Source organism: Vidua macroura, chromosome 9 (assembly GCF_024509145.1).
Source record: "Vidua macroura isolate BioBank_ID:100142 chromosome 9, ASM2450914v1, whole genome shotgun sequence".
In the NCBI taxonomy this organism is placed as follows: Eukaryota; Metazoa; Chordata; class Aves; order Passeriformes; family Viduidae; genus Vidua; species Vidua macroura.
The window spans coordinates 31,900,454-31,924,064 of NC_071579.1; the positions used below are offsets into that span (position 1 = coordinate 31,900,454).

The 23,611-nt window shown below is 53.6% G+C and overlaps 1 protein-coding gene across 4 annotated transcripts; it reads right to left on the reverse strand.

Moving 5' to 3' along the window:
• Positions 1-36: 36 nt before the first annotated feature.
• Positions 37-19,625, reverse strand: GNG12 (G protein subunit gamma 12). Of its 4 annotated transcripts, XM_053984483.1 has the most exons (5): positions 19,551-19,625; positions 12,044-12,101; positions 4,014-4,130; positions 3,032-3,202; positions 37-221 (listed from the first exon to the last, which is right to left on the reverse strand). In XM_053984483.1, the coding sequence occupies exons 3-4, from the start codon at positions 4,107-4,109 to the stop codon at positions 3,077-3,079; spliced, it is 222 nt and encodes a 73-aa protein (XP_053840458.1). In that variant the 5' UTR covers positions 4,110-4,130; positions 12,044-12,101; positions 19,551-19,625; the 3' UTR covers positions 37-221; positions 3,032-3,076. The 4 variants fall into 4 exon arrangements, with proteins under 4 accessions (XP_053840458.1, XP_053840456.1, XP_053840457.1 ...); XM_053984481.1 differs by lacking the exon at positions 37-221 and having other exon boundaries at positions 2,178-3,202; XM_053984482.1 differs by lacking the exon at positions 37-221 and having other exon boundaries at positions 2,178-3,202; positions 4,014-4,133.
• Positions 19,626-23,611: the final 3,986 nt, after the last annotated feature.

Consider the following 23,611-nt stretch of genomic DNA (forward strand, 5'->3'; position numbering starts at 1 on the left):
GGCCCAGGCTTTTATTTCCTCACTCCACGAGTGCAGACACAAGGGCTGAGCAGCAGCTGCTTCCTCCTGGCCATGGGCAAGGTCCTGTTGTGCAGCTCCAGTGTGGGTTCATTCCCGGCCCCTCCCAAGCAATTAAACGCCGAAGCAGCCCCATGTGCTGCAGGAAATGTTGGGAATGTTATTTATTTATTTATTTTGCTTGAACGCTGCTACAGCAGGCGCTAAAAAAAATTTAAAATAAACAAACAAAACCGCCAAAAAAAAAAAAAAAAGGGGCTTTGCTGCCGAGGTTTCTGCAGCTCCTCCTTGGCAGGTGGGAATCCTGATTCCCTGGGGGAGCAAAACCTGGCCTGGGGTTTCCTTGCACAGCCCCGGGATCTGTTTGCACCCCCAGCCCGGGGCTGGCAGCTCCCAGTTCCTCGTTAATGACACAGCCGGGCTGGCACAGGTGGCATTTCTCCCCGTGGCAGGACAACCCCCAGCCCCTGCTGCTGGCACTGCCCGGGGACAGCGGTGACACCACGCTGTCCCCCCCCCCCAGGACACCCTCGTGTGCCCCAGCAGGGCACGGGGTCACTCTGTCCCCAGCCCTGGCGGGATCCGTGCCAGGACGGGAGGCTGGACCTGTTCTCCCACTCCTGGGATGCTCCAGCACGAGGCCACCCTGTCCCTGTCCCTGTCCCCAGCCCAGGTCCCACCCTGTGCCTGGGGACACTGCAGCAGCAGCAGCAGGTTTATTTCTCCAAGCTCAGATTCAATCCAAACCCCTCTGGTTTCTCCCAGTGTCACCCCCAGCCCTGACCCCACACCACAAAGTGGGGGGTCCTGGGGGAACCTGGCCCAGCACACAAATTCGCATTTTTCTCCTCAAATCAGCACACAAATTCACATTTTTCTCCTCAAATCAGCACAAAAATTCGCATTTTTCTCCCCAGATCAGCACACAAATTTGCATTTTTCTCCCCAGATCAGCACACAAATTTGCATTTTTCTCTCCAGATCAGCACACAAATTTGCATTTTTCTCCTCAAATCAGCACACAAATTCGCATTTTTCTCCTCAAATCAGCACACAAATTCGCATTTTTCTCCTCAAATCAGCACACAAATTCTCATTTTTCTCCCCAGATCAGCACACAAATTCGCATTTTTCTCCTCAGATCAGCACACAAATTCTCATTTTTCTCCCCAGATCAGCCAGCTTGGCCAAGGACAAGAGGGGCAGCCCAGTGATGCACCACGGTGGGGTCTCACCACGGGTTTCTCTCCCAGCACCTGTGGATGCAATGGCTTCACTTATTAAAAAAAAAAAATCTACAAGGGCAGAGTCTGCATTTCCCCAGATTTTACCATCTCTGCTCTTTCTGGGGGTATTGATGGCAAAAAGCGAAGAGCAAACCTAACCACTCCAGATTTCAGTGCATTATTGTATTTTCAAAACTGGTGTTTAATTTTTTCACCAAAAATTAAACGCTGTCAGACTTGGGCAGCTGTGCTGGGTCACCAGGCAGGATCAGCACCCTGCCACGAGCTTGACTGAAGGGCAGACACCAAGAACATCCCTGCAGCCACAGCAGGGATCTCAAACCAAACCAAACCAAACAAAACAAAAAATTCCAATCTCTTCCCAGCTCCCTGGGAAAAACAAGGACCAAGAGCAGGAGGCTCTTGGGCACAGCTGGGCACAGCTGGACTCCCCTCAGCCCACGCTGAGCAATTAACAGAGCTCATTAATTCTGGCCAGGTGTGTGGCAAACAGACACAGACACGGTGAAAAGGAATCAGTGCAGAGCCACGTTGTTGGTTTTTTTTTGGCTGCCACTAGAAAAAGTGCTCTGATTACAAAAATAATCTGCAGGCAAGCACGGGGTAAGCAGCAGGTTTCTCTGTCAGGCTGATTTTCGGAGCTCTGCCCAAGAGATTTGTCAAACAAAGTTGAATTGTTTTATTCTATATCAAAAGTGGGTCTATAATTTCATACAGAAATGACAAATACGCAACGTAAGTGACAAGTGGTTCACAAATTCTGCAAATATCCTCCCAGAAATGCAGGGTTGTGGCAGATGACTTCAGCTGCCTGCACAGAAGGACATTTGCAGCCAGCTGAAGGCAGGATTATTTTTGAACCCTTCAAAATTTGCTGTTAATATATAAGGTTTATATGTCTACACACACACACACAGAGAAAGACTTTTTTATTACATGTATATATAAAATATATACTAGATGGAAAGGCCCTCAATTATAAATGCATAACCACAAGCTGGAGCTAATTTGGCATTTTTCCTGTTTAAAAATGGATTTTTTTTTTTTTTTATAAAAACGAGTCAAGTTCTGACTCCCTGCTCAGAACCCAGCTGGGATTGGGAGCAAGGGCAGCGTTCCTCCAGCTCTGCCAGGGCACTTCCAGCCTCTCTTTCTCTTTTCATTTCTTTGAGGGTGTGTTTTCTACTAACACAGGTTTTTTTTTTTTTTTTAATTCGAGAAGAAAACGCAGCAGAATCCAAGCTGGAAATTCTGCTTTTCCAACTCATGGAAAGCAGGGGGAGCATCTCTGATTCCCAACTTCATCCTTTAAAAGCCCTGGGCTGAGAGGCCAGCAGGAGGAAGGCTGAGGCAGAGCTCCCCAGCAGCTGCTACAATCATTTTGCAAGGTAGATTTTGCTAGAAAATGCACTTTAAGCATGCCTGTGCACAAACAGGTGCTGCCAGCACAGGCACAACACCCACCCCCCCCCAAAAAAAAAAAAAACAAAAAATCCATAATTTTATAAAATGTAAACCCAGTGATTCCATCAGGTCTCTACAGCTTTGCTGTATCTGCAAAGCTCAGGCAACTTTGGTCGTGCTGGAGTTGGCAAATGCCACCAGGACCCCCCGTGCAGGGACCCTGGAGCCCATTCCCTCGGCCAGGACAGACAGGGATCGAGTGGGAAAGCTCCTAAGAGAGGGACAGGGACCAGCAGGAATGCCTCGGGGAGCTCAGGGAATGCCCTGGGCAGGCTCAGGGAGTGCCCGGGGGCTGCAGGTACCTGGGGGAGCGGCGGTGCTGGGCAGGAGGAGGAGCTGGCCCTGCCCTATAACAAAATGCAGGTTTTCTTGTCCTTGAAGGGGTTCTCGGAGGCCGGGATTCCCATGAGCAGCGGGTCCTTCTTGGCGTGCTCCTCGCAGTACAGCATGAGGTCTGCCGAGGCCTTGGACACCTGTGGGGGCAATCAGCACACAGAGGGGCTTGCCAGGGGATGGATTGTAAAATGCTGGGAGGGCTGGGAGGGCTGGGAGGGCTGCTGGGGGATGGACTCGCTCCGAGGGTTTGCTGCTTTGATCCACAGGGAGCGAGGGCAGGGATGGAGCCCGGCGCTCCCTGGGGCCGGCTGTGATGCCAGGCAAAGGCCCCAGCAGGGAACTGCAAACAAACTTCTCACCATCACAATCAGAAGCAGCTGTTCCCTAATTACAGCACCTTGTAAGTGTTCCTTACCCCATCAACTTTTGCCACACTGCACCGTAAGTACCTTAAAGCCAATCATCTAAAATGACCCTCGTGAGTCCACCTTTCACAGTTCTGTTTCTCCACGGTATCCAGTCCAATCCACAAAACCCAAAACTTGTTTCTAGTTCCCTTTCTCTCTCAACAGCGTCTGTCCTTGTCCATTTCTAAATCAGCATCTCTTATCTCAAAGTTTACACACAAACACACACTATGTGTGAGCCTTCTGTCAGACTTTAAGCATTCTCTACAAACCCGCTTCCCACAGGGCTCCAAAATAATTCCAGAGGGATTTTCATCTCTCCTGCAGCGACAGGACAAGGGGGAACAGCTTCCCACTGCCAGAGGGCAGGGTTGGGTGGGCCACAAGAAATGGATTTATTTGGATTTGTTGAGTTTGGAGTGGGGGGGGGACGCTGAGCTGTGGGTGCACAGAGACACAAAACACACACAGAGTTATCTCCCTGTCCTACAGCCAGGAGGGGAAAAACAAGGAAAAGGAGGGGGAAGAAGGCTGTGCTCACCTTTATCCTCTCGATGGAGGCCTCTATCCTGAGCTGCTGCACGGTCCTGCGGGCCTGGGCGATGTTGTTGGTGCTGGTGGCTGTCTTGCCTGACATTTTCAGTGGAGCAGGGAGGCTCTGCTTGGGAAGACAGGGAGCTGCTGTTTGTTATCCCAGAAGGCAGCACAGCACCCTGACCTGCTGTTACACACAGGCTACACACTGCAAAAAGTGATCTTTAAACATTATTATTATTATTATTATTATTATTATTATTATTATTATTATTATTATTATTATTGTATCCAACAGGACCAATCAGCTGAAAAACAGCTCTGGGGGTCAAACACACTCCAGAGAAAGGCAGGGAGCTGCTGTGCTGTCAGATTAAGCCCTTTTCTGACCAACTGAGAGGTGTTTGAAAAACTTTTACTCCATTCTCAGTCTCATGGGAAGGGTGAAACAACACAGATGTTACAATTCATGCCATCACAACCAGAAGCTGACTATTTTATATGTTGGAGAATTCTCCACACATTCATTTCCCACACTGTGCAGGTTTCTGCAGCACAGCTTGGGCCACTGGATCCCCCCACCTGCAGCTTCCCCTGGGGTTCCAGGGATCCCAGAGGGTTCTGGAAAGCCACAACGTCCCCAGGAGCTGCCCCAAGGGAGGGGACAGCTCCTGAGCCCAGCAGGGTGAAAGCCAGGAGTGGAGTGAGCCAGGAGGGAGGCACAGGATACTGGGGTGGGAAAAGCTCCCTGAGCCCATCCCGTCCAACCATGCCCAGCACTGCCCTGTGTCCCCAAATGCCACATCCACAGGGCCTTAAATCCCTCCAGGGATGGGGTCACAGCTGTGCCAGGCCTGGAGAAACATCCTGGGGAGAAATCACATCCTGGCACGGGCTGATCCCAGCACCCCAGGCTGGTTCTCCACCTTAGGCTTAGTCCCAAGTGCCCAAGGCCAGGCTGGACACTGGGAGCAGCCTGGGACAGTGGGAGATGTCCCTGCCCATGGCAGGGGGTGGCACTGGATGGGCTTTAAGCTCTCTCCCAACCAAACCAGCCTGGCACTCCAAATTCTTCAGGTCTGCAGGAATCCCAAGAGCTCAGCCCAGGCCTGGCCGTGTCCCCGTGCTGCATCCCGGGCTGGAGCAGGGCTCTGCTGGTTTTGCCCAGCTCCAGGAGGCCAGGGGAGCTGTGTTTGTGTGTGTTTGAGCCCCTCCTGGGCTGGAGCCCCTGGGGCCCTGCAGGAGCCGAGGCAGCTCCTGACCTTTGGGAGCAGCCCCTGCAGGGCTCAGGTTTCTCTGCCCCAGCCTGGCAGCAGGGCTGTTTTCCAGCTGGTGCCCGTGCCAGCCCAGCAGGCTGGGAACAGCGTTCTCCTGCTCCCAGGCCCCGTGTGCAGGGGACATTCCTTGGAAAAGCTTTGGGCAGAGCAATTCCCGAGAGGCAGGAATGCTGGGGGAGGGACGTGCCCTCCTCAGATTTGGTGCCACTAAAAGCTCACTTCCTGCAGGGAAGGGTCAGAGATTCCCCCTGCAGAGCCCTGGATTCTCCAAGCCTTGGGCATTGCCAGGGATCCAGGGGCAGCCACAGCTGCTCTGGGAATTCCATCCCAGCCCCTCCCCACATCCCAGGGAACAATTCCCAATTCCCAATGTCCCATCCATCCCTGCCCTCTGGCACTGGGAGCCATTCCCTGTGTCCTGTCCCTCCCTGCCTTGTCCCCAGCCCCTCTGCAGCTCTCCTGGAGCCCCTTCAGATGAAAAATGAATTTTCCCAGCAGGAAACTCCAACAGGAGCTGCTGGGTTCAGCAGGGGCTCTGCCCACGGGCTCCAGCTACGCAGCCCCAAGCCCCTCATCTCTGGGACAACGAGGAGCTGTTTCACACGGACACAGAGGCACAGATCCACCACAAACTGAGCCCAAACTCCCTGCACGTCTCCCTCACAATGTTCAACAACCCCAGTGGGAAAAACCCAACAAAAAGCAATTTATTGTTACCCAGTAACAAATGCAGCTCTGAGAGGACAGGTCAGGAGCTGCTGATTTCTCCAATTTTTTTTTTTTTTTAGAGGTTAAAAAAGTTGCAAAATTAAGAGATAAACCATTATCCTGTCATTTAACTGGGGAAGGGTCACACTCAGCCTTCCCTCCCCCAGCCCCAAACCCCCTTTTGCCACTGGAGCTGTTGGATTCTCTGGATCCCTTCCCACCCTACACGGACTGACCTCCTTAGGAAAGTTCCAGTGCTTATTTTCCCAGCTGCTTAGCTTTGTTAATAAATGAGATGTTTGGAAAAAAACAAACCAAAACAAAACAAGCCAAACCGTAAGATTTGAAAATTAAATTGCTGCCTTTGCCCATCTCCAAACAAACACGAGCTTTAATAGCCCTCCTAAGATTACTAAATCTCTTCTGCAGGGAGATTTACAACAACTAGGTCAGCTCCCAATAAATCTGTTTTCCTTCCCAGCTCCTGGCAATGGATCCGAGCTGCTGAAGCCATGGGATTTCTCCCAGGGCACCCTGGACGTCCCAGAACTCCCCAGATTTAAGCTGGAGGTGCCAGAATCCTGCAGAATGTGGGGGTTCAGAGCCCTGGGCAGGGTTTTCTGGGCTAGGAGGATCTGCCAGGAGAAGAAGTTGCTCCCTGCAGAAACAACCCCTCAGTGGGAGAGGGCAGGGCTCTGATTTCTAGGAAATGATCCCTGGTGCTCAGCAGGCAGCCCTGAGAGCCTCCCCCATCCCCTACACTTTCCCTTTGGGATCTCTCGTGTCCCAGCACTCCCAGCCACAGCTCCTCCTTCTGGTGCTAAATGCACCAAAAATGAACTTTCAACAAGTTTTTTTCCGTTCACCACCTAAACCAAAACGTGGCTGGTGATCCAGGCCAGGCTGGACAGGGCTGGAGCAGCCTGGGACAGAGGGAGGTGTCCCTGCCAGGGCAGGGGTGGCCCTGGGTGGGATTTAAGGTCCTTTCCAGCCCAGAGCACTGCAGGATTTCTGCTGTGACCTCACGCTGCTCCAGGCAGGAGGGGGTTCCCTGTAGGGACACGTGGTGACAAGTTCAGTCCCCTGGGTGTGACAGAGCTGAGCAGGACCCAGGGTGGTGGTGACAGAGATTCCCAAAGCCCAGGGCAGCTGCAGGCACGGCTGCAACTCTCCCTTGGGTTGGACTCAGAGCCTAAAACGAGACAAAAGGATCAGACCCAGAACAGCCTCCCCTGTCCCCCCTCTGCCATGGCAGGGCCACCTCCTGCTGTCCCAGGTGCTCCAAACCCACCCAGCCTGGCCTGGGACGCTGCCAGGGATCCAAGGGCATCTCCAACATGGGCACCTTGTGCCAGGCCTGCCCACCCTGCCAGGGAAGGATTTATTCCTCATTTACCCACAGAACTCTGCAGAGGAGGATTCCCACCAGCTGCACTTTGCCGGGAAAAAGACAAAACCACAGGAAACTTCCCGTGCACTTCCTGCAGGCACACACCTGCATTTTTTCCTTTCTTGAAACACCTGCAGACAGGTGGAGCTGCCCCCCTTCCACAGAAAAGCCCTGTTTTTCCAGGCCTTGCCCTATTTCTTTCCCCAGGCTTTAGGTAGCGGGGTTGCCACGCAGCAGATCCCCGGATCCGCCTGGGCTGCCTGCCAAAGCCCAGCTCCAGTGGGATAATTAAACTCTGGACTGTCTTATTTACTCTCTTACATCCAGGACTTGTGAGGCACCTGCTGAGTGAAAGGCAATTAAATCAGCACTGCTAAAGCAGGGCTGGGGATCTGCTGGAAATCCCAGCAGCTCCCAGTTTGCTCCAGTTATGCCAAGCCAGCTCATACTGGAGCAGCAAAGCCAGGCTGGCAGCAGGATAAGCCCTCAAAGGTGTCTTGTAACGGTTTCTTTTGAAATAAAGCAGATTTTGAGGTGAACAAATCAAAGCTTGGATCAAGAGAGCAGGCTGGGCAAAACACAAACCAACACCAGTGACAACGAGAGCACCCACCCGTGTAACACCCCGCCAGGCCTGGGTTGGGTTTCCCAGCCCCTGGTTGGGTTTCCCAGCCCCTGGTTGGGTTTTCCCAGCCCCTGGTTGGGTTTCCCAGCCCCTGGTTGGGTTTCCCAGCCCCTGGTTGGGTTTTCCCAGCCCCTGGTTGGGTTTCCCAGCCCCTGGTTGGGTTTCCAGCCCCTGGTTGGGTTTTCCAACCCCTGGTTGGGTTTCCCAGCCCCTGGTTGGGTTTTCCAGCCCCTGGTTGGGTTTCCCAGCACTGCCAGCAGGGATTTAAAGTTACAGCTAGCCTACAAATGCAGGTTCCAAAGGCCTCTCCCTTCCCAGAGCCACTGGAGCCCTGCTGGGGAGGATGGAAAGGAGGAAAGGGCAGGAGAAGGACAAGGGGTGTTCCCAACACCCCCACTGACCCTGCTCCCCCTGGTGTGGGTGCCCTGCACACCCTGCAGCCCCACGGGGTGGGAGGGAAGGAGGGAGCCCCAGGAGTCACTGCTGCTGCTGCAGGGAATCCGTGCTGGGGCAGCTCCAGCCCGGAAATGTTTGGCTGCTGCTGCCTGATAAACCAGGAACAATCTCCACCATGGGAATGATCCCACTTCTCTTAAATACACAGCAATAGGGGGGAAAGAGGGAAACAAGCAGCTGGACAAGCTCAGAGCTGCTGTTCCCAGCTCATTCCCAGCCTGGAGCTCGAGTTAGAGGTTTCAGGAATTCCACACGAGCGCTGCAGGTCTCCAAGTGACACCATTCCCATTCCCTGCTGTTTGCTGGGAGACTTTGAAGCTGGCTCTGGTTTGTCACCACCACTGACACAGGCTCTGGCTGCTGCTTCACAGCCTTGCCTGCGAGACCATTCTGCTCCCTCCTTCTTCCCTGGCACGCTTTCACCCCACTGCCTTCAGCTGGCACCCTGCAAACAATTTGGGAATAACACCAGCAACCCCCAAATCCCAGCTCCAGCTGCCTCCTCGCAGCAACTCACACCCCCCAGAGCTCACAGGAATAAAAGGAATAAAATATTGCTCCTGCAAATGCAGGGATTTGTCGGGCAGGAAGGTGCTGGGAGGAGGAAGAGGAAGAGGGGATGCACAGAGTGGCACCAAGCTGAGGGAAATCCTTATGGAGGAGAGGGAAAAAGAGCCCCCAGGGCCCCTGGAGGGGTGGCACGAGCAGGGGGTGATGCCAGAGCCTGGGCTGACCCTCGTGCCCCACTCCAGGGGCAGGGCAGGTGTGGGGTGAGGCTCCCATGGTCTCGGGGTGCTCCGCACGGGCCGCGCTCCCAGCAGCTCTGCGGGAGCCGGGGCTGGTCGGGACTTGAATACTGGGGGTTGGTTTTCCTACAGGGCACCCTGGGGAGCTCAGGGTTTGTCATGACTTGCAGAACCTGAAAATGCTCCCAGTCCAAGGCAGGAGGCCACTGCTGGCATTGAAGGTGGGGGCAGGAATAAAGAACTCAGTTCTGAGCAGGCATCGGAGCACAACCACAGGCAGAGCCGAAACAGTTCCACAGGAGCAGCACAAAGCCTCTGGAAGTGTGACCTTCCCTAGATCTGATCTCTGATTTTTTAGGCCTCCAGTGGAAGAATCTGTTGGAGGAACCTCAGTGTGCCTGGCTCTATTTTCAGCCCAAGTGCTGCAGAGGATTTGGAGGCGCAGTGAGAGCTGAGGTGTCCTGGAGAGGAGAGGAGAGGAGAGGAGAGGAGAGGAGAGGAGAGGAGAGGAGAGGAGAGGAGAGGAGAGGAGAGGAGAGGAGAGGAATTCCAACTCAGTTCCAGCCCAGCAGCCCATCCCAGCCCGGCAGAGCTGCTCCCTGCCCCAGCCATGCTGCCAGCCTGGTTTTTCCAGCAGCCCAAGGGAAAGCCCAGGGCTCTGCTGGCCCGGTGTGGGGCCGTGCTGACACCCAGTGGAAGCACCGGAGCTGGAATCTTTTCCTTCTGCCAAAGAGAATGGAAAACGAAGCTGGGCAGCAGGAAAGCACCGGGGTCCTGCCCTCAGCCAGCAGACAGAGCTGAGGGTGCAGTAAAGCAGGGATTTGAGATGCTTTTGGGGCGGTTCTCTCTTGATGGTGTTTTTGTCCCATCCCTAGAAGGGTCCAAGGCCAGCATGGAGCAGCCTGGGACAGTGGAAGGTGGCCTTGCCCATGGCAGGGGTGGCACTGGATGGGCTTTGAGGTCCCTCCCAACCCAAATTCTGGAATTTCACGATCCTTATTCCCCACACAATATTCCACAGATTTCTGGGAGCACCCCAAGCCACTGCTGCCCTTTGCAGACTGAACACAACATCCACAGGGCAAACTTCCCAGGAAAAGTGGCAACAGGGGCCACCCATGACCTCCCTGCTCCCATCACGGGGAAGGAGGAGGATTTTTCCACACCTACCCCAAACCAAGCTGTGAGTAGCAGCTCCCTGGTTGAGCAGGTGAGAAGGGCTGGATTTTTAAGCAGGACTGGATTTTTAAGCAGGACTCAGGTGAGATTTACAGGCATGGCACAAATATTTTATACGAGCTAGAGAAAGTTTAGGTTTGATGAAAGAAAGCAAGATCCTCCCCAGACAGGATCCTCCCCCAGGGATCACAGCCTGGAAAAGGAAAGCTGGAGCATCTGGCAGCTGCAGGGCTTGCAGTGGTTTTGGGGAGAATGGGGCTGCTCTGGGATGCTCCACAGCTCAGGCAGCTCAGATTTCAAACCAAATTTTCCAGCAGAAAAGGTCCAGCAAGGCCCAGCTCTGCTGCCACCCCCCCTCCTGGAGGAGCTGCAGCAGCCAGGGCTGGATGAGAGCTGGGAATTCTGGCCAGGCAGATCCACCTGGTTTGCACAGGGTGCCTGTCAGTGCAAACACAGAATCAAAGCCCCTTGAAGCACAGAACATCCATTTGTGATGTTTCCTCCTTCAGAGAATTTACACTTGAGAGTAATGAGAGATTCTACACTACAGGTCTTTTTTTTTTAATTACAAATAATGCTGCCAGCGTCTTAATTGGGGATTAGAATCCTTAATGATGTGAAATGAAAGGAAACAGGCAGCTCCCAAGATCTTCAATTGGACTTGGTGTTCTGGGTGTTTAATTAAGACTGTGCTCCTCCATAACCTCCCCTTCCTCAGTTATTCCAGCACCATCCTGCTGATCAAACTGGGCTGCAGCTCCCTTTGATTTTCCAAGTCAGCCCCCACTGTGGGATTCTGTCAAACCCAATGTACATTCTGGGAGAGGAGCAGTGGAAAAACCTGCTTTTGCTTTCCTCTGCATTTCTCCTGACTTCATTTTTTATACCTTTAGCACACACTTTTAAAAGCGACTTTTAGATCAAGGTAACTTTGAAAAACATCTGAGCAGTGTTATTTTAAAGACATCAGCCTGAAGCCACTGGAAAAGGCAACGAACTGCAGGGCAGCCTCTCCACAGCAGGTCCCTGTTCCTCCCCACAGGGAAAGAGGGAAAAACTCCAAAGAGACATTTGCAGGGAGACTTTCAGCTGCATGAAAATCAGGCTGCAAAGCAGGAGAGGGCTGTGCTGAAAGCTCCAGCCTGGCCCCAGGTTCTGTGACCTTCAGCAGATTCTTTGTCTGGCACAGATAAAGCCAGGGATGCTCTGGGGAGAGCCCCACGGGGCTCAGCTCCAGGAACTGGGAAGGTGGGAAGGATTTCACCACCTCCTTGGCTGCAGGAATTTATCCAGGTGCCTGTTTTTAAGGATGGGGGGGAACATAGGATAATTTGCATTTTTTAATGCAAAACACGTGTAGCACAGCAAAGACAGAAATGATGAAGATTTGCAGGCTGGTAAAAATTGTCCCCTAATCAGGGAAATAAACAAGGAAAAGCTTAATTTCTGTGGGAAAAGCAGTTTTTTGTGCCCCCTAAACTCAACCCAAAAGCAGTCAGGCAGTTAAAAGAATGAGGTGAAAAGCGTCAGCAATCCTGCCAAGGACTTTATATTTGTTCTGCTCCAGAATAAAATTAAATCATCAGGGCTTGGGACCTGTCATGCTGCTTTGTATTTTGCATGGAATAAAAGAACCAGCATGGACTGGAAACTCACCTACATAGGCAGACTTGCTCCCTGTCCAGCTTGCCTTGATGTTATCGGTGTAATGATCCTGAAATAAGAATAAAATCAAAATTACAAGGATGTCACAGTGCAAGAAAGTCAAAGCTTTCTTTGGAGGGGGGGGTTGGCACTTGTGGCTTAATGCCAATCACAAAAACATTAATTTGAGATTGGAAAATCCACCTCAAACTTGGAGCAGCCTGGGATAGTGGAAGGTGTCCCCTCCCAAGGCAGGGGGTGGGACTGGATGGGATTTAAGGTCCCTTCCAACCCAAACCATTCCAGGATTATTTTGTCCCCGGAGACTCGGAGCTGTCAGCCTCCAGTGATGTGTCCTCACAGCTGGGTGTAAATCACTGCCTGAACAAATCTGAGAGCTCACATTCCCTGTGGGGGCCTTGCACACCCAGAAAGAAACCTGGAATTGTATCAGCCCTCGTATCCTGGAGCCCCTTTAGGCCCTGGAAGGGCTCTGAGCTCTCCCTGCAGCCTTCTCCTCCCCAGGTGAGCACGCCCAGCCCCGTGAGGGTGATGGGAACCATCAGGTGATGGGAATTCTGTGAGAGCTGGAGCAGGGAGGGGATTTACAAGTAAAATCACCTTTCCCTTCACTCTCCTGGCCGTGCTGCTGCACAACCCCTGCAGCTCACACACAGGTGTGCAAACAGACACAGGTCAGGTTCCAACACCTCCCGGTCCAACAGGGGCTGGCAATTCCCATGGGACCCTCTCCTGGGATTCCCAGTGCAGGTTCCCAGCGTGGAAGGGGGATCAGAGGCACTTCCTGAGCTGGCAGAGCCAGGGCACGGCCGGATCCGGGGTTGCCCCTGGCAATTCAGCCTTTGGGATGGATCCAACCTGCACTGCCAGGGGCTGCTGGAGCCCTGGCACCGAGCCCTGGAGCTGCTCCGTGCCCGGCCCACAGCCACCCCCTTCCCTCATTCCCAGAGGAGAAGGAGGGAAAAACCCACCTGAAATTGCCCAGGGATGGTCCTGAGCCAGGCAGGCAGTGACAATTTACTTGCAGGGAATTTTGGAAGGAATTTGAGATGGGACTTCTGAATTGTTTTTGATGACGTGGTTTATTTTTCTTATCTTCTACACAGGCAGGAAGGGTGAATTTGGCTCATATTGTTACAGTATGGTTTAGAAGGTCTCAAGACTCTTAGTTGTAAGACTTTTTAAGGAGTTATTGATTAATAAAACACTGTCAACAAGGATATTTATGTTTTTGACTCAATCTTTAAATGGACTCATGCTACAGTGTAAGCTTCCTTAGCCAACCACGTTATGGCACACAAACCTACAGTGCTGCATTCTAAACTCTTTGTTTACTTCTGTAATTACTTTTATTTTTTCTCTATCTTAAACTCTAAAACTCTAAACTTCCTTTTATTTAGCTTAACATGTCTCTGCTTTAAACTATAAATCCACATTCTCCCTTCTAGCCCCTCAGTTTGGGAACCTTTCCCAAGGTCTCAGGTCAAATCCTGGGTTTAATTCTAAGCTTTGGCTTCCAGGCCCAAAGCTCTGAGAATTCCCTGCATTTCAGATTCCAACAGGCAGCAGGGGCAGCATTCCCATTGTAATCACACCCCACTTCCCGTGCTGGAGACGGGATCACACTTCTAACAAGTGCTGGTCAGATCATTGTGTGGAGGAGGAAAATAAATTGTGTTAAGGACAGTCTGCCTTGCCACAGTCCTTGTCCCCGTGCCAGGCTTGTCCTGTCCACATCCAGCAAGGAAACCAAAATAAATCAACGTGACACGTAACCTCCTCCAGGGACGTGTGGCTGCTGCACAAAATCAAAGCCAGAATGGAAAAGCTGCTGCTCTGCTTATCTGTGCAACGTCCCAACCTGCTCACACCCCCTGGAAACCGTCAGGGGAAAATAAGAAGAACTTTAAAATTGACTTGTGCATCCTGAGGGGGACGAAAACACGGTCAAAACAACCAGGGAGCACCTGGAATGGTTTGGGTTGGGAGAGACCTTCAGGGATCAGCCAGCCCGAGCCCATCTACAGGGCTCCTACAGGGAATGCTGCATCCCCTGGGAATGCTGGATGCCCCAGAGCCACGTGTCTCTCCAGGGGCTGGATGTACCCCCACCACACTCCCACCTCCCATGGGGACCCCTAGTGCTCCCCCCACCTTCCTGCTTCTTCCTAAAATCCCATGGAGAATCCCACCCACACCCCTGAGGAATTCTGTCACGGCCTCTGCTCTTTCTCATCGATTTTAAGTATTTTTAAATTGACTTGTGCATCCTGAGGGGGATGAAAACACAGTCAAAACAACCAGGGAGCACCCAGAATGGTTTGGGTTGGGAGAGACCTTCAGGGATCAGGCAGCCCGAGCCCATCTTTGGTTCATGTGAGCAGTAATTCCAGCCCGGAGCCACACTGATATTCCTGCCTAATCAAAGCTCCTATCAAACCACTCAGAAAAACCCACAAACCCAGCATTGCTGGCATAGTTTGAGGCTGGAGTAATGCACCCCCTGCAAAAGCCTCCACTCGGAGGCCGGGCCCTGCTGGGGAAGGAATAAATCAGGGAAGGGCACGTGGGCTGAGGAAATTCCACAGCTGGATGGGTCCCAGTGCCCCTGGCCAAGGCTGGCAGCACCAGCCAGCTCCTCCTGCACTGCAGGAGTTCCAGCTCCAGCTGGAGCATCCCTGCTTTGCAGGAGGAATCCCTTGCAAGTTCTACAGCAACGTGAACCAGATTCAGCTGGGAAAAGGATGGTCCTCCATAAAGGTCAGGGACACTTTCTGCTGACCCCAGCTCCAAGCTCAGACCAAAATCCCTGACTTTGGGAGGGGGCTTGAAGCTACAGAGCTGAAAATGTAATTTGGGATCTGCTCAAAATTATTCACGGCAACCACAGAATCACAGACTGGTTTGGGTTGGGAGGGACCTTAAAGTTCACCTCATCCCAACCCCCCTGGCCATGGCAGGGACACCTCCCACTGTCCCAGGCTGCTCCAGCCCCAGTGTCCAGCCTGGCCTTGGGCACTGCCAGGGATCCAGGGGCAGCCCCAGCTGCTCTGGGCACCTGTGCCAGGGCCTCACCTCCCTCACAGGGAGGAATTTATCCCTAATATCTCATCCAAACCTGCCCTGTTTTTCCCTTTCTATGGTAACCACCAGTTCTGGATGTTTCCCTGGGTCAGGCAGCAAGGGCTGGGTCCCAGGGCATCCCCTTGGCATTCTCCTGGAAAGTGGGAGGGAGAATTTTCCCTCCTCAGCTTACAGCACCAGGAAACCTCCTGGCTATGGGCTCTGAGGGAGGCTGGGCACAAGGAAAACCCTCCTTTAGATGGGAAAACCAGACAAAACCTCCCCCGTGTGCTCCCACTGGCTCTGCACAGGGAATGGCTCTGGAGGGCGAGGGGTGATGGCACAGAGCAGCTGGATCAGGGCAGCAGCCTGGGAATGCAGGCTGGGAATTCGGGCTGCTCCCTTCCCAGCAGGACTGAGATGGGCTTGTCCACCTGCAAACACCCCGAGAGCCAGGCTGGAGAACAGCCCAGAGCAGGGCTGGGGGCTGGTGCCGCGTGTCAGAGCGGGGCAGGAGGCCTTGGATCACACATCCCACAGCAAAGGGTGCCAAAAACTCACCCATCCCTGCACAGCAGGTCTGGGAAGGCACGGGAGAAGGGATGGGAAGACAAAGGGGGAAAACAAAGGGGGAGCAAGCCTGAGCTGAGCCCAGGGTTTAAACAAGGAGCTGATCCCAGAGGCCTCAGCTGCTGCAGCACAAATAATCCTCACAACACACTTTCTTCCCTTTCCCTCCTCCCTCTGGAACTCCAGCACATGCCAAGACGCTGATACGGACACAGGAAGCTGAATATAAACACATTGCCTGTTTTACCAAATATTCAAAGGAACACAACTAAAAATACTCAGCTGCCGGTGTCCAGGAACATCCCAAAGCTGTGATCCAGCCCCAGCCACGCTGCCTGGGGCTCCCAGGGAGCTGGGATTTGGGGCACACTGAACCCCAGGCCTCAGCTTTCACACAATCCCAACTGGTTTGACTTGGAAGGGACCTTAAAGATCTTGTTCTGTTCCCCTGCCATGGCAGGGACACTTTTTACTGTCCCAGGATGCTCCAAGCCTCATCCAGCCCGGCCTTGGACATTCCAGGGATCCAGGGGCAGCCCCAGCTGCTCTGGGCACCTGTGCCAGGGCCTGCCCGCCCTGCCAGGGAACAATTCCTAATTCCCAGTATCCCATCTATCTCTGCCCCTTGTCCTGTCCCTCCATCCCTGTCCAAAGTCTCTCTCCATCTTTCCTGCAGCTCCTTCAGGCCCTGCAAGGCCACACTGAGCTCACCCCAAAGCTTCTCCTCTCCAGGTGAACATTCCCAGCCTCTCCTCCCAGCAGAGCTGCTCCATCCCTGGTGCCTCCTCTGGATTCCCTCCAGCAGCTCCCGGTCCTTCCTCTCCTGAGGGTCCCAGAGCTGGAGGCATCTTCCAGTGACACCCCAAGAGATCCAGGAGTGGATCCTCTCCTCCCCAGGGACACCTGGCTGGAAGGGGCTCAGCATTCCCTCATGCCCCAGAGCCATGTGTCTCTCCAGGGGCTGGATGTACCCCCACCACACTCCCACCTTCCTGCTTCTTCCTAAAATCCCATGGAGAGTCCCACCACACCCCTGAGGAATTCTGTCACAGCCTCTGCTCTTTCTCATCAATCCTTGCAAAACTCAGAATGGAAGCTTCAACTTCCTTTTTTTTTTTTTTTTTTGTGTCATCAGTGCTGTCTCACCCTTCCAAGCTCCCCCCAGGTGATTCCCGAGAGCAGAAATGATGTGGGACCAAGAGCTCCCAACACTGAGTGCAAGGGGAAGCACTGAGGTTTGGGAAAACGAGCCCCAGCTGTGTAACAGTGCAAAATTCACCAAACAGCTGCACAATTGCAGCAGAGCAGGAATCCCTGGAGTCACCACGCATCTGCAGCTCCCATTTCCCAAGAAAAAGCGAGCGCGCGGCGACTTTCAAGAACTGGGGGTGTCCCCTCCCAATTAACGGAGTTTCCATTAATTATTCCATAATCAACCCCAACCCCTGCCGCTGCTCAGGGGTGTTTCTGTGCCAGGAGGCAGCAGCCTTCCCCCATTCCCAGGCTTTGTGTAAGCACAGATGGAGTTGCAGCAACTCAACCCTCCCCGGAATGCGCGGCCGGGCCAGGGCTGTGCCGGTGCTTCCCCTCGACGAGTGCGAACCTTTGGAAACGATTCCCTCCGCCCCCGCCGCGATCTCCGCTCCGGCAAAGGGGACAGAGGGAAAGGGCGGAGGGTGAGCGGTTCTGGGGCCGCAGCGCGGATCCCTGGAGCGATGCGGGTCCCGCAGGGACACGCCGGGCTCGGGGAGCCGTGTCCAGGGAAGGAGAACCTTCCCACCCCACCCAGCCCCCTGCTCGGCATCTCCCGCTCAGCACCCAGCAGCTCTTTTGCAAAAAGGAGGGAGAGGGATTTTTTTTTTTTTTTTTTTTTAAACGGGCAGGGAGGGACAGGACACAGGGAATGGATTCCCACTGCCAGAGGGCAGGGATGGATGGGACATTGGGAATTGGGAATTGTTCCCTGGGATGGAATTCCCAGAGCAGCTGGGGCTGCCCCTGGATCCCTGGCAGTGCCCAAGGCCAGGCTGGACACTGGGGCTGGAGTAGCCTGGGACAGTAAAAAATGTCCCTTCCAACCCCAACCATTTGGGATTCCATAATTCTACTGTGTCACCCCAGCTCCACATGAATCTGGTTCAAATGCCCCGAGTCTTTTTAGCAACAGAACCTAACACCTTAAGAACTTTCAGCACTTAAAAAGTTATCGCGTTACGTTTGAAATAAAAAAAAATATCTAAAACCCTACAGCACAAGTCAATAATTTGATTTAACACCAGCAAGACATGAGAGATCAGTTGTTCTGCTGCCTGGGAGCCCAAGAAGCTCCTTCAGGGCAAGAGGAGAATTTAATCTTTCTAGGAAAAATCCCCCCATCAGCTGGGTGATTATGGAATGAGCTCGCCCTCAGCATCAGAGCTCCTCTCTGGAATTGATTGCTCCTTGATTAGAGATATCCCAGATGCTGTGGTGCACCCCTGAAATACGGGATTGAGGAGTCATTAACTCCACACTAATCCCTCAAGCTCATTTAGTGGCACCGAGCAGCACAAAATCCTGCCACTGTCCACTACTCACCCTCTACCCCCAGAACTGTGCCAGTTCAGAATTTCTGAACCAATTTACACCCCAGACACACACACGAGTAACGTGTCCCTGGTCCTGGGGGTTCCAAGCCAATTAAAACCCCGGATAATCGCCTGGCAAACTGCTGGGAATTCCATTTTGGCACTTTCCAATTGCCACGCTAATTAAGTCATAGAATCACGGAATATCCTGAGCTGGAAGGGACCCACGAGGAACATCTGGCCCTGCACAGGACAACCCCAAAATCTCACCCTGAGATTTTGGAAGCCTCAGGGAGCTCTGGCATTCCCTGGGGATCTGTTCCGTGCCCACCACCCCCTGCAGGAAGAACCTTTCCTAAAATCCAACTTAAACCCCTCCTGACACAGCTCCAGCTCCTTCCTAAAATCACAATATACACTCAAACCCCTTCCCCCCCGCCAAAAAAAAAAGTAAAGAATTTAAGCTTGCAATAGAGAATCGCAATTTTAAAGTTACTAAAGGAACTAAAAACTTCCAGGAGTTGATCAATGATCTGTGTGGGTCCCTTCCAACTCAGGATGTTCTGCAATTCCATGATTCCAAGCAAACCTATTACTGCAACAGGGTGTGTAATCTCAGTATCAAAACGAAACCTCCTGGAATAATGACGCTTCCCACTAATTAACCTCCTTCCCACACTCGGCCCACAACTCCCCGCACGTGGGAAACTTCCTCCGTCAAGCAGAGCTCGGCGATTCCGCGGAAAACCCACGGCCCGACGGCTGGGAAGGCTAAAACTGGGAAAATTTAAAGGATTTAGGTGAAAGCTGGGGCGGCCCCCGTGGAGTTGGAGCCGCCAGCTCTGGGTGTCCACCGGTGCCACGGGGGAAGCTCTGGAGGGAAGGAGAAGGAAAGGAAGAAGAAATTGCCTGTTTCAGAATTATTTCTGCCTAATTAAGCGGATTTTTTTTTTTTTTTTTTACACAATTAAGCAGATTTCTCCCTCATTCCCGCGCCGCACGCCACTTGTTGAACCACACCGCACCCGCGCGCTGCCTCCCGCCGGGAACCCTCCTCGGCACAACAAAAAAAAAAAAAATCGGTTAAAAAAAAAAAAAGAAAAAAATATACAAAACTCCAAAGCAAGCCCAGAAGCAGCCAGGCACCGCTCGGGCCCGGCCCGCCCCGCCAGGCCCGGCTGCCGAAGGGGCCGGGCTGGCGCTTCCCGCGGGCCCCGCGGTGCCGGGCGCGCTGTGCCGGGCGGCGGAGCTCGCTGTTCCCGGTGGGAACCCCCCTGTCCCGGGCTCCCGGTACTCACCGAGCGCCGCTCCCGGTGTCTCCACGGGCGACCGGAGCGGGAGCGGAGGCCACGCCCACCGAGCGAAACCACGCCCTGTTTCCCCATCGACCACGCCCCCTCCGCGTGGTCCCGCCCCGCCCTGAACGGGGCGTGGCGTTGGATGAACGGGCGTGGCCATGCGAATGGTGGGCGTGGCCACGCGGTTCTCCCAAAGCCGTGCAGAATTCCAGAGCCAAATCCCGCTTGTCCCGTTCCCGAGGGTGGATTCAGGGCGCTGGTGTTGAGTGGGAAGAGCGTGCGCCCGAGGGATGGGAGCAACACGCGGGGCTTCTGGGGGTGGCGGTGGGGGAGAATCCGGCGGGATGGAGGCGCTGGAGCATGGATATCCTGGGAATTTGGGGAGTTAGGGGTTGCGGCGGTCGCCAGGGAGGGGCAGGTGTGGTATTTGCAAAGGCTTGTCTGCTGCCCGAACGAGCCCGGCGTGCCTGTGCTTGCGGGGCTTTGATCCTGGGATCACCTGGGAATACATCTGTCTCCAGAGGCAGGGGAGGGTGTGGACTGAAATTTAAATACGGGCTCCTGCCTGGGAGCCGCAGGAGGGAGAAGGGCTGGGAAATGAGGGAAGCTCTGGCACAGATTGTCCGGGGAACACGTGGCTGCCCCTGGATCGCTGGAAGCGTCCAAGGCCAGGCTGGACAGGGCTTGGAGCAACCTGGGAAGGTGTCCCTGCACACGGCGAGGCGTGGAATGGGATGGGATTTAAGATCCCTCCCAACTCCAGCCGGTCTGGGATTCTACAGAATTCCAGGAAAACTGGGGCAGAAGCTGCGCTCATCCCCATCACCGCCTCTGCCCAGAGTGCGTCCCCACGGAGCATCCCTGTCCTGAGAGCAGCAGGAAAACCTCTCCTCGCCCCTTTTCCATGGTTTTGCCCGATGCCAGCACAGGCGGGTTGCTGCTGCCCCGGCTCCAGCCTGTCTCACAGCAGCTTTTATGGGAGAGGAGATGGGCTCAGCAGTCTGCCCGGCTCCTCTCGATTGCCCTTCCAGCTGGGAACGCAGGGATGCACAGGAGGACCTTGTCCTGCATTATGCCCCAGTGAAAAAAAAAAAAAAACAACAAAAAAAAAACAAAAAAAAAAAAAAAAAAAAAAAAAAAACCAAACAAAGCCTTTGGGAAGACTGTTAAAAGGGAAGGAATTCCTCGTTCGATTCCTATTTAAAAGCACAGGAATCAGGTTTTCCCGAGTGTGGCCACCAGCCAGGCGGGAAGCGTTGCCCTCTCGTGGGCTAAAGCAGCAGCTTCCCACCATTCCGTCCTAACCGAGAGCTTAATTAGCCAGCCTTAATTAACTACCTGGGAGCGCAGCACTCCCAGGCGAGCAGCACCTGACCCGAGCAGGAGCTCGTCGGGGTTCCCTGGAGCTTGCCAGGGATTCCCAGGAGCTTTGCTGGGGCTCCCGTCCCATTCCGGCCAGTTTGCCACGGGGCACACACTGGGAGGGCACCCTGGGGCAGGAACTGGGCACACCTTGGTTGCCCCGGGGCTCGTACTGCGCATACTGGGAACACTGGGACACGCAGTGGACACGCTGGGAGGGCACACTGGTTTGAACTTTGTATTTTCTCTATTAAACATTTATTTTCCTTTCCACCAGGGGCGGGATAAAGGCTCAGCAAGAGGGGATCTGCTGTTTTTCCTTCCTTTTGCTCCCTCCCAGACATTCACCCAGTGGATGTCTCACCTTTGTCTGAAGGCAGGACGGACTTCTTTGGATCCTGGTGATACAAGCACAGGTTTCCCTTTCTTCTACAAGCACAAATATACATGTAAATGTTTATTATTGTTATTAGTGTGTAGTAGTAGCCTAGATCAGGGCACTCACTCTTAGATATCGGGAAGGAATTGTTCCCTATGAGGCCCTGGCACAGGTGCCCAGAGCAGCTGTGGCTGCCCCTGGATCCCTGGCAGTGCCCAAGGCCAGGCTGGATGGGTTTGGAGCAGCCTGGGACAGTGGGAGGTGTCCCTGCCACGGCAGGGGTGGCACTGGAGGGGCTTTGAGATCCCTCCCACCCCAAGCCAGTCTGAGGTGAGATGCTGGGAGGGACTCGGAGCAGGCCTTGGAGCAGTATCCAGGGTGGAATCCCGTCCCCCACCACCATTTCTCTCTGTGAACTCTCGTTATTTCCTGCACAGCGAGGTTCAGAGTTCAGCCGAGGGCTGCCTGCACTGCTCAGCCCGGGAGGGTTTGCAGCAGCTCTGCTCTCAGGGTGAGCTTTGGCCAGAGAAAAAAAAGCCAGATTTCTTCTGCCTGTTTGGCACTGCTGCTCCTTCCCACCTTGGATGTTCCGTATCCCCTTCCAGGGAGATGAGGGATTCACTGAATGAACTCAGGGGGCTTTCCCACAGGGATCATGGAAATCTCTGATGCTGCAGAAAATGAGCCACACTGCTCCTGGCCCCAGCAATCCTGGCAAGAGCAGGCAGAGCAGAAAATCTTAATTCTTGGATAAAATCATCAAGATTATACCACGTTCCCCCTCAAAAACCCCTCAAAATCAGTGATTTTCCCCCAGGATCTGTGCAGAACGGGGATTTTGACTCGGTTTTCCCAGGATCTTTGCAGAATGGAGGAATTTTGGTTTGGTGGTTTCACTGAGCTTGTATTTGACCAGAAATGCAGAGAAACACAATCCTGAAATGAGCTGGGAGCAGGCAGGGGCTCGCTCCTGGTTAGAGGCCGGTGTGGGGTGGAGGTCCTTGTCCTGCCTTTCAGGAAGGGGGTGCTCCCAGCAACCCTGGGATTATCCCTGGGCATGGAATCCGGAGTGGCAGTGACAGAAAGGGACTTCACAAACAAGGCACAGCCAGCAGCCAAGGAAGGCTTTCTCTGGAGCAGGAGCGTAATCGAATTCCGCGTGGGAGAAGCGGAGGTGCAGGAGACAGCACAATGTGATTTCCAGGACAGCCATCCCTCACCTCTCCTCTCTGCAGGGCACAGCCTGTGCCTGTCCCCGTGCGCCTGGCCAGGAGCAGCTCCCGCTCTCCCATCTCCATCCCTGCTGCATCAACAGCTGCCATTCCCTCTCTCCCTCCAGTGTCATCGAGAAGGAACGGGAGCCCAGGCTCCCTTGGCTTTTCCCACCCTTGTCCCAAAGAAGCAGCCCACAGGGATATGGTCTGAACCCACCCAATGCTTATTTTCCCTTACTATTTATCATGTATTCCTTCCACAAAGGAATCCCTTAAATCCCCATCCCTGGGCAGCCGGACCCAGCCTTCCCTGGAAAAGGCTGTCCAAAAGGAGCAAGTGTGATAAACGGTCCCGTTCTGGGTGTCCACGCTGGACACCCCTGGGAAGAGCCTTGCTAAGGCTGTTTGGAGCAATCATTAATGCAACAAAAATTATTAAACACCAAATGTCCTTGTGTTCCACATAGCAAACACCAGCCACCCTTCAGCGTCCTCTTTCTTGGACGTAAAGACTTATTTTTTTCCACTACAAATTAATCAAATGAATCAATGTCTGGAATTATGCCTGTGGGAATGAGTAATTTCTTACAGTTCATACAAATATTTCCCATTTTTGAGCCATATTCTGGCTCATCTTTCCAGATAATCACAAAACCAGCCACTCTCCCCTAGTTCCAGCTTGGCCAGCTGGTAAAGCATCTGACAGCAGAAATGGCTAAAACAATCTGAGCATGAGCATTCCCTTGTTTGTTAATTTTCTTCCCTATTTTTGGGCTTTTTGTTGTTGAAATGACACGTCAGAACCGCCCAGGGACAGACCTGAGTGCTGCAGCTCAGGTGTGCTCTTCCTCGGGGGTGCAAGGAGTTGTTCCCTCACCTCCATATCGATCCCAGCAGGTCCCTATGGGCCCGTACAGGGCTGGACGTGGGTGCAGGCTGGGATCTGCTCCATCCCTGCTCGAGGGACGCTCCAAGCAGTCAGGAGGATGTGGGCAGCAGGCTGTGGGCAGCCAGCGCTGGCAGAAGAAGCCTTTTCCTCACTCCCATCCCAGATGAGACCTTGGTCTTGATCCAAGGACTCCATGTGATGGGTGGGTTTTTTCCCT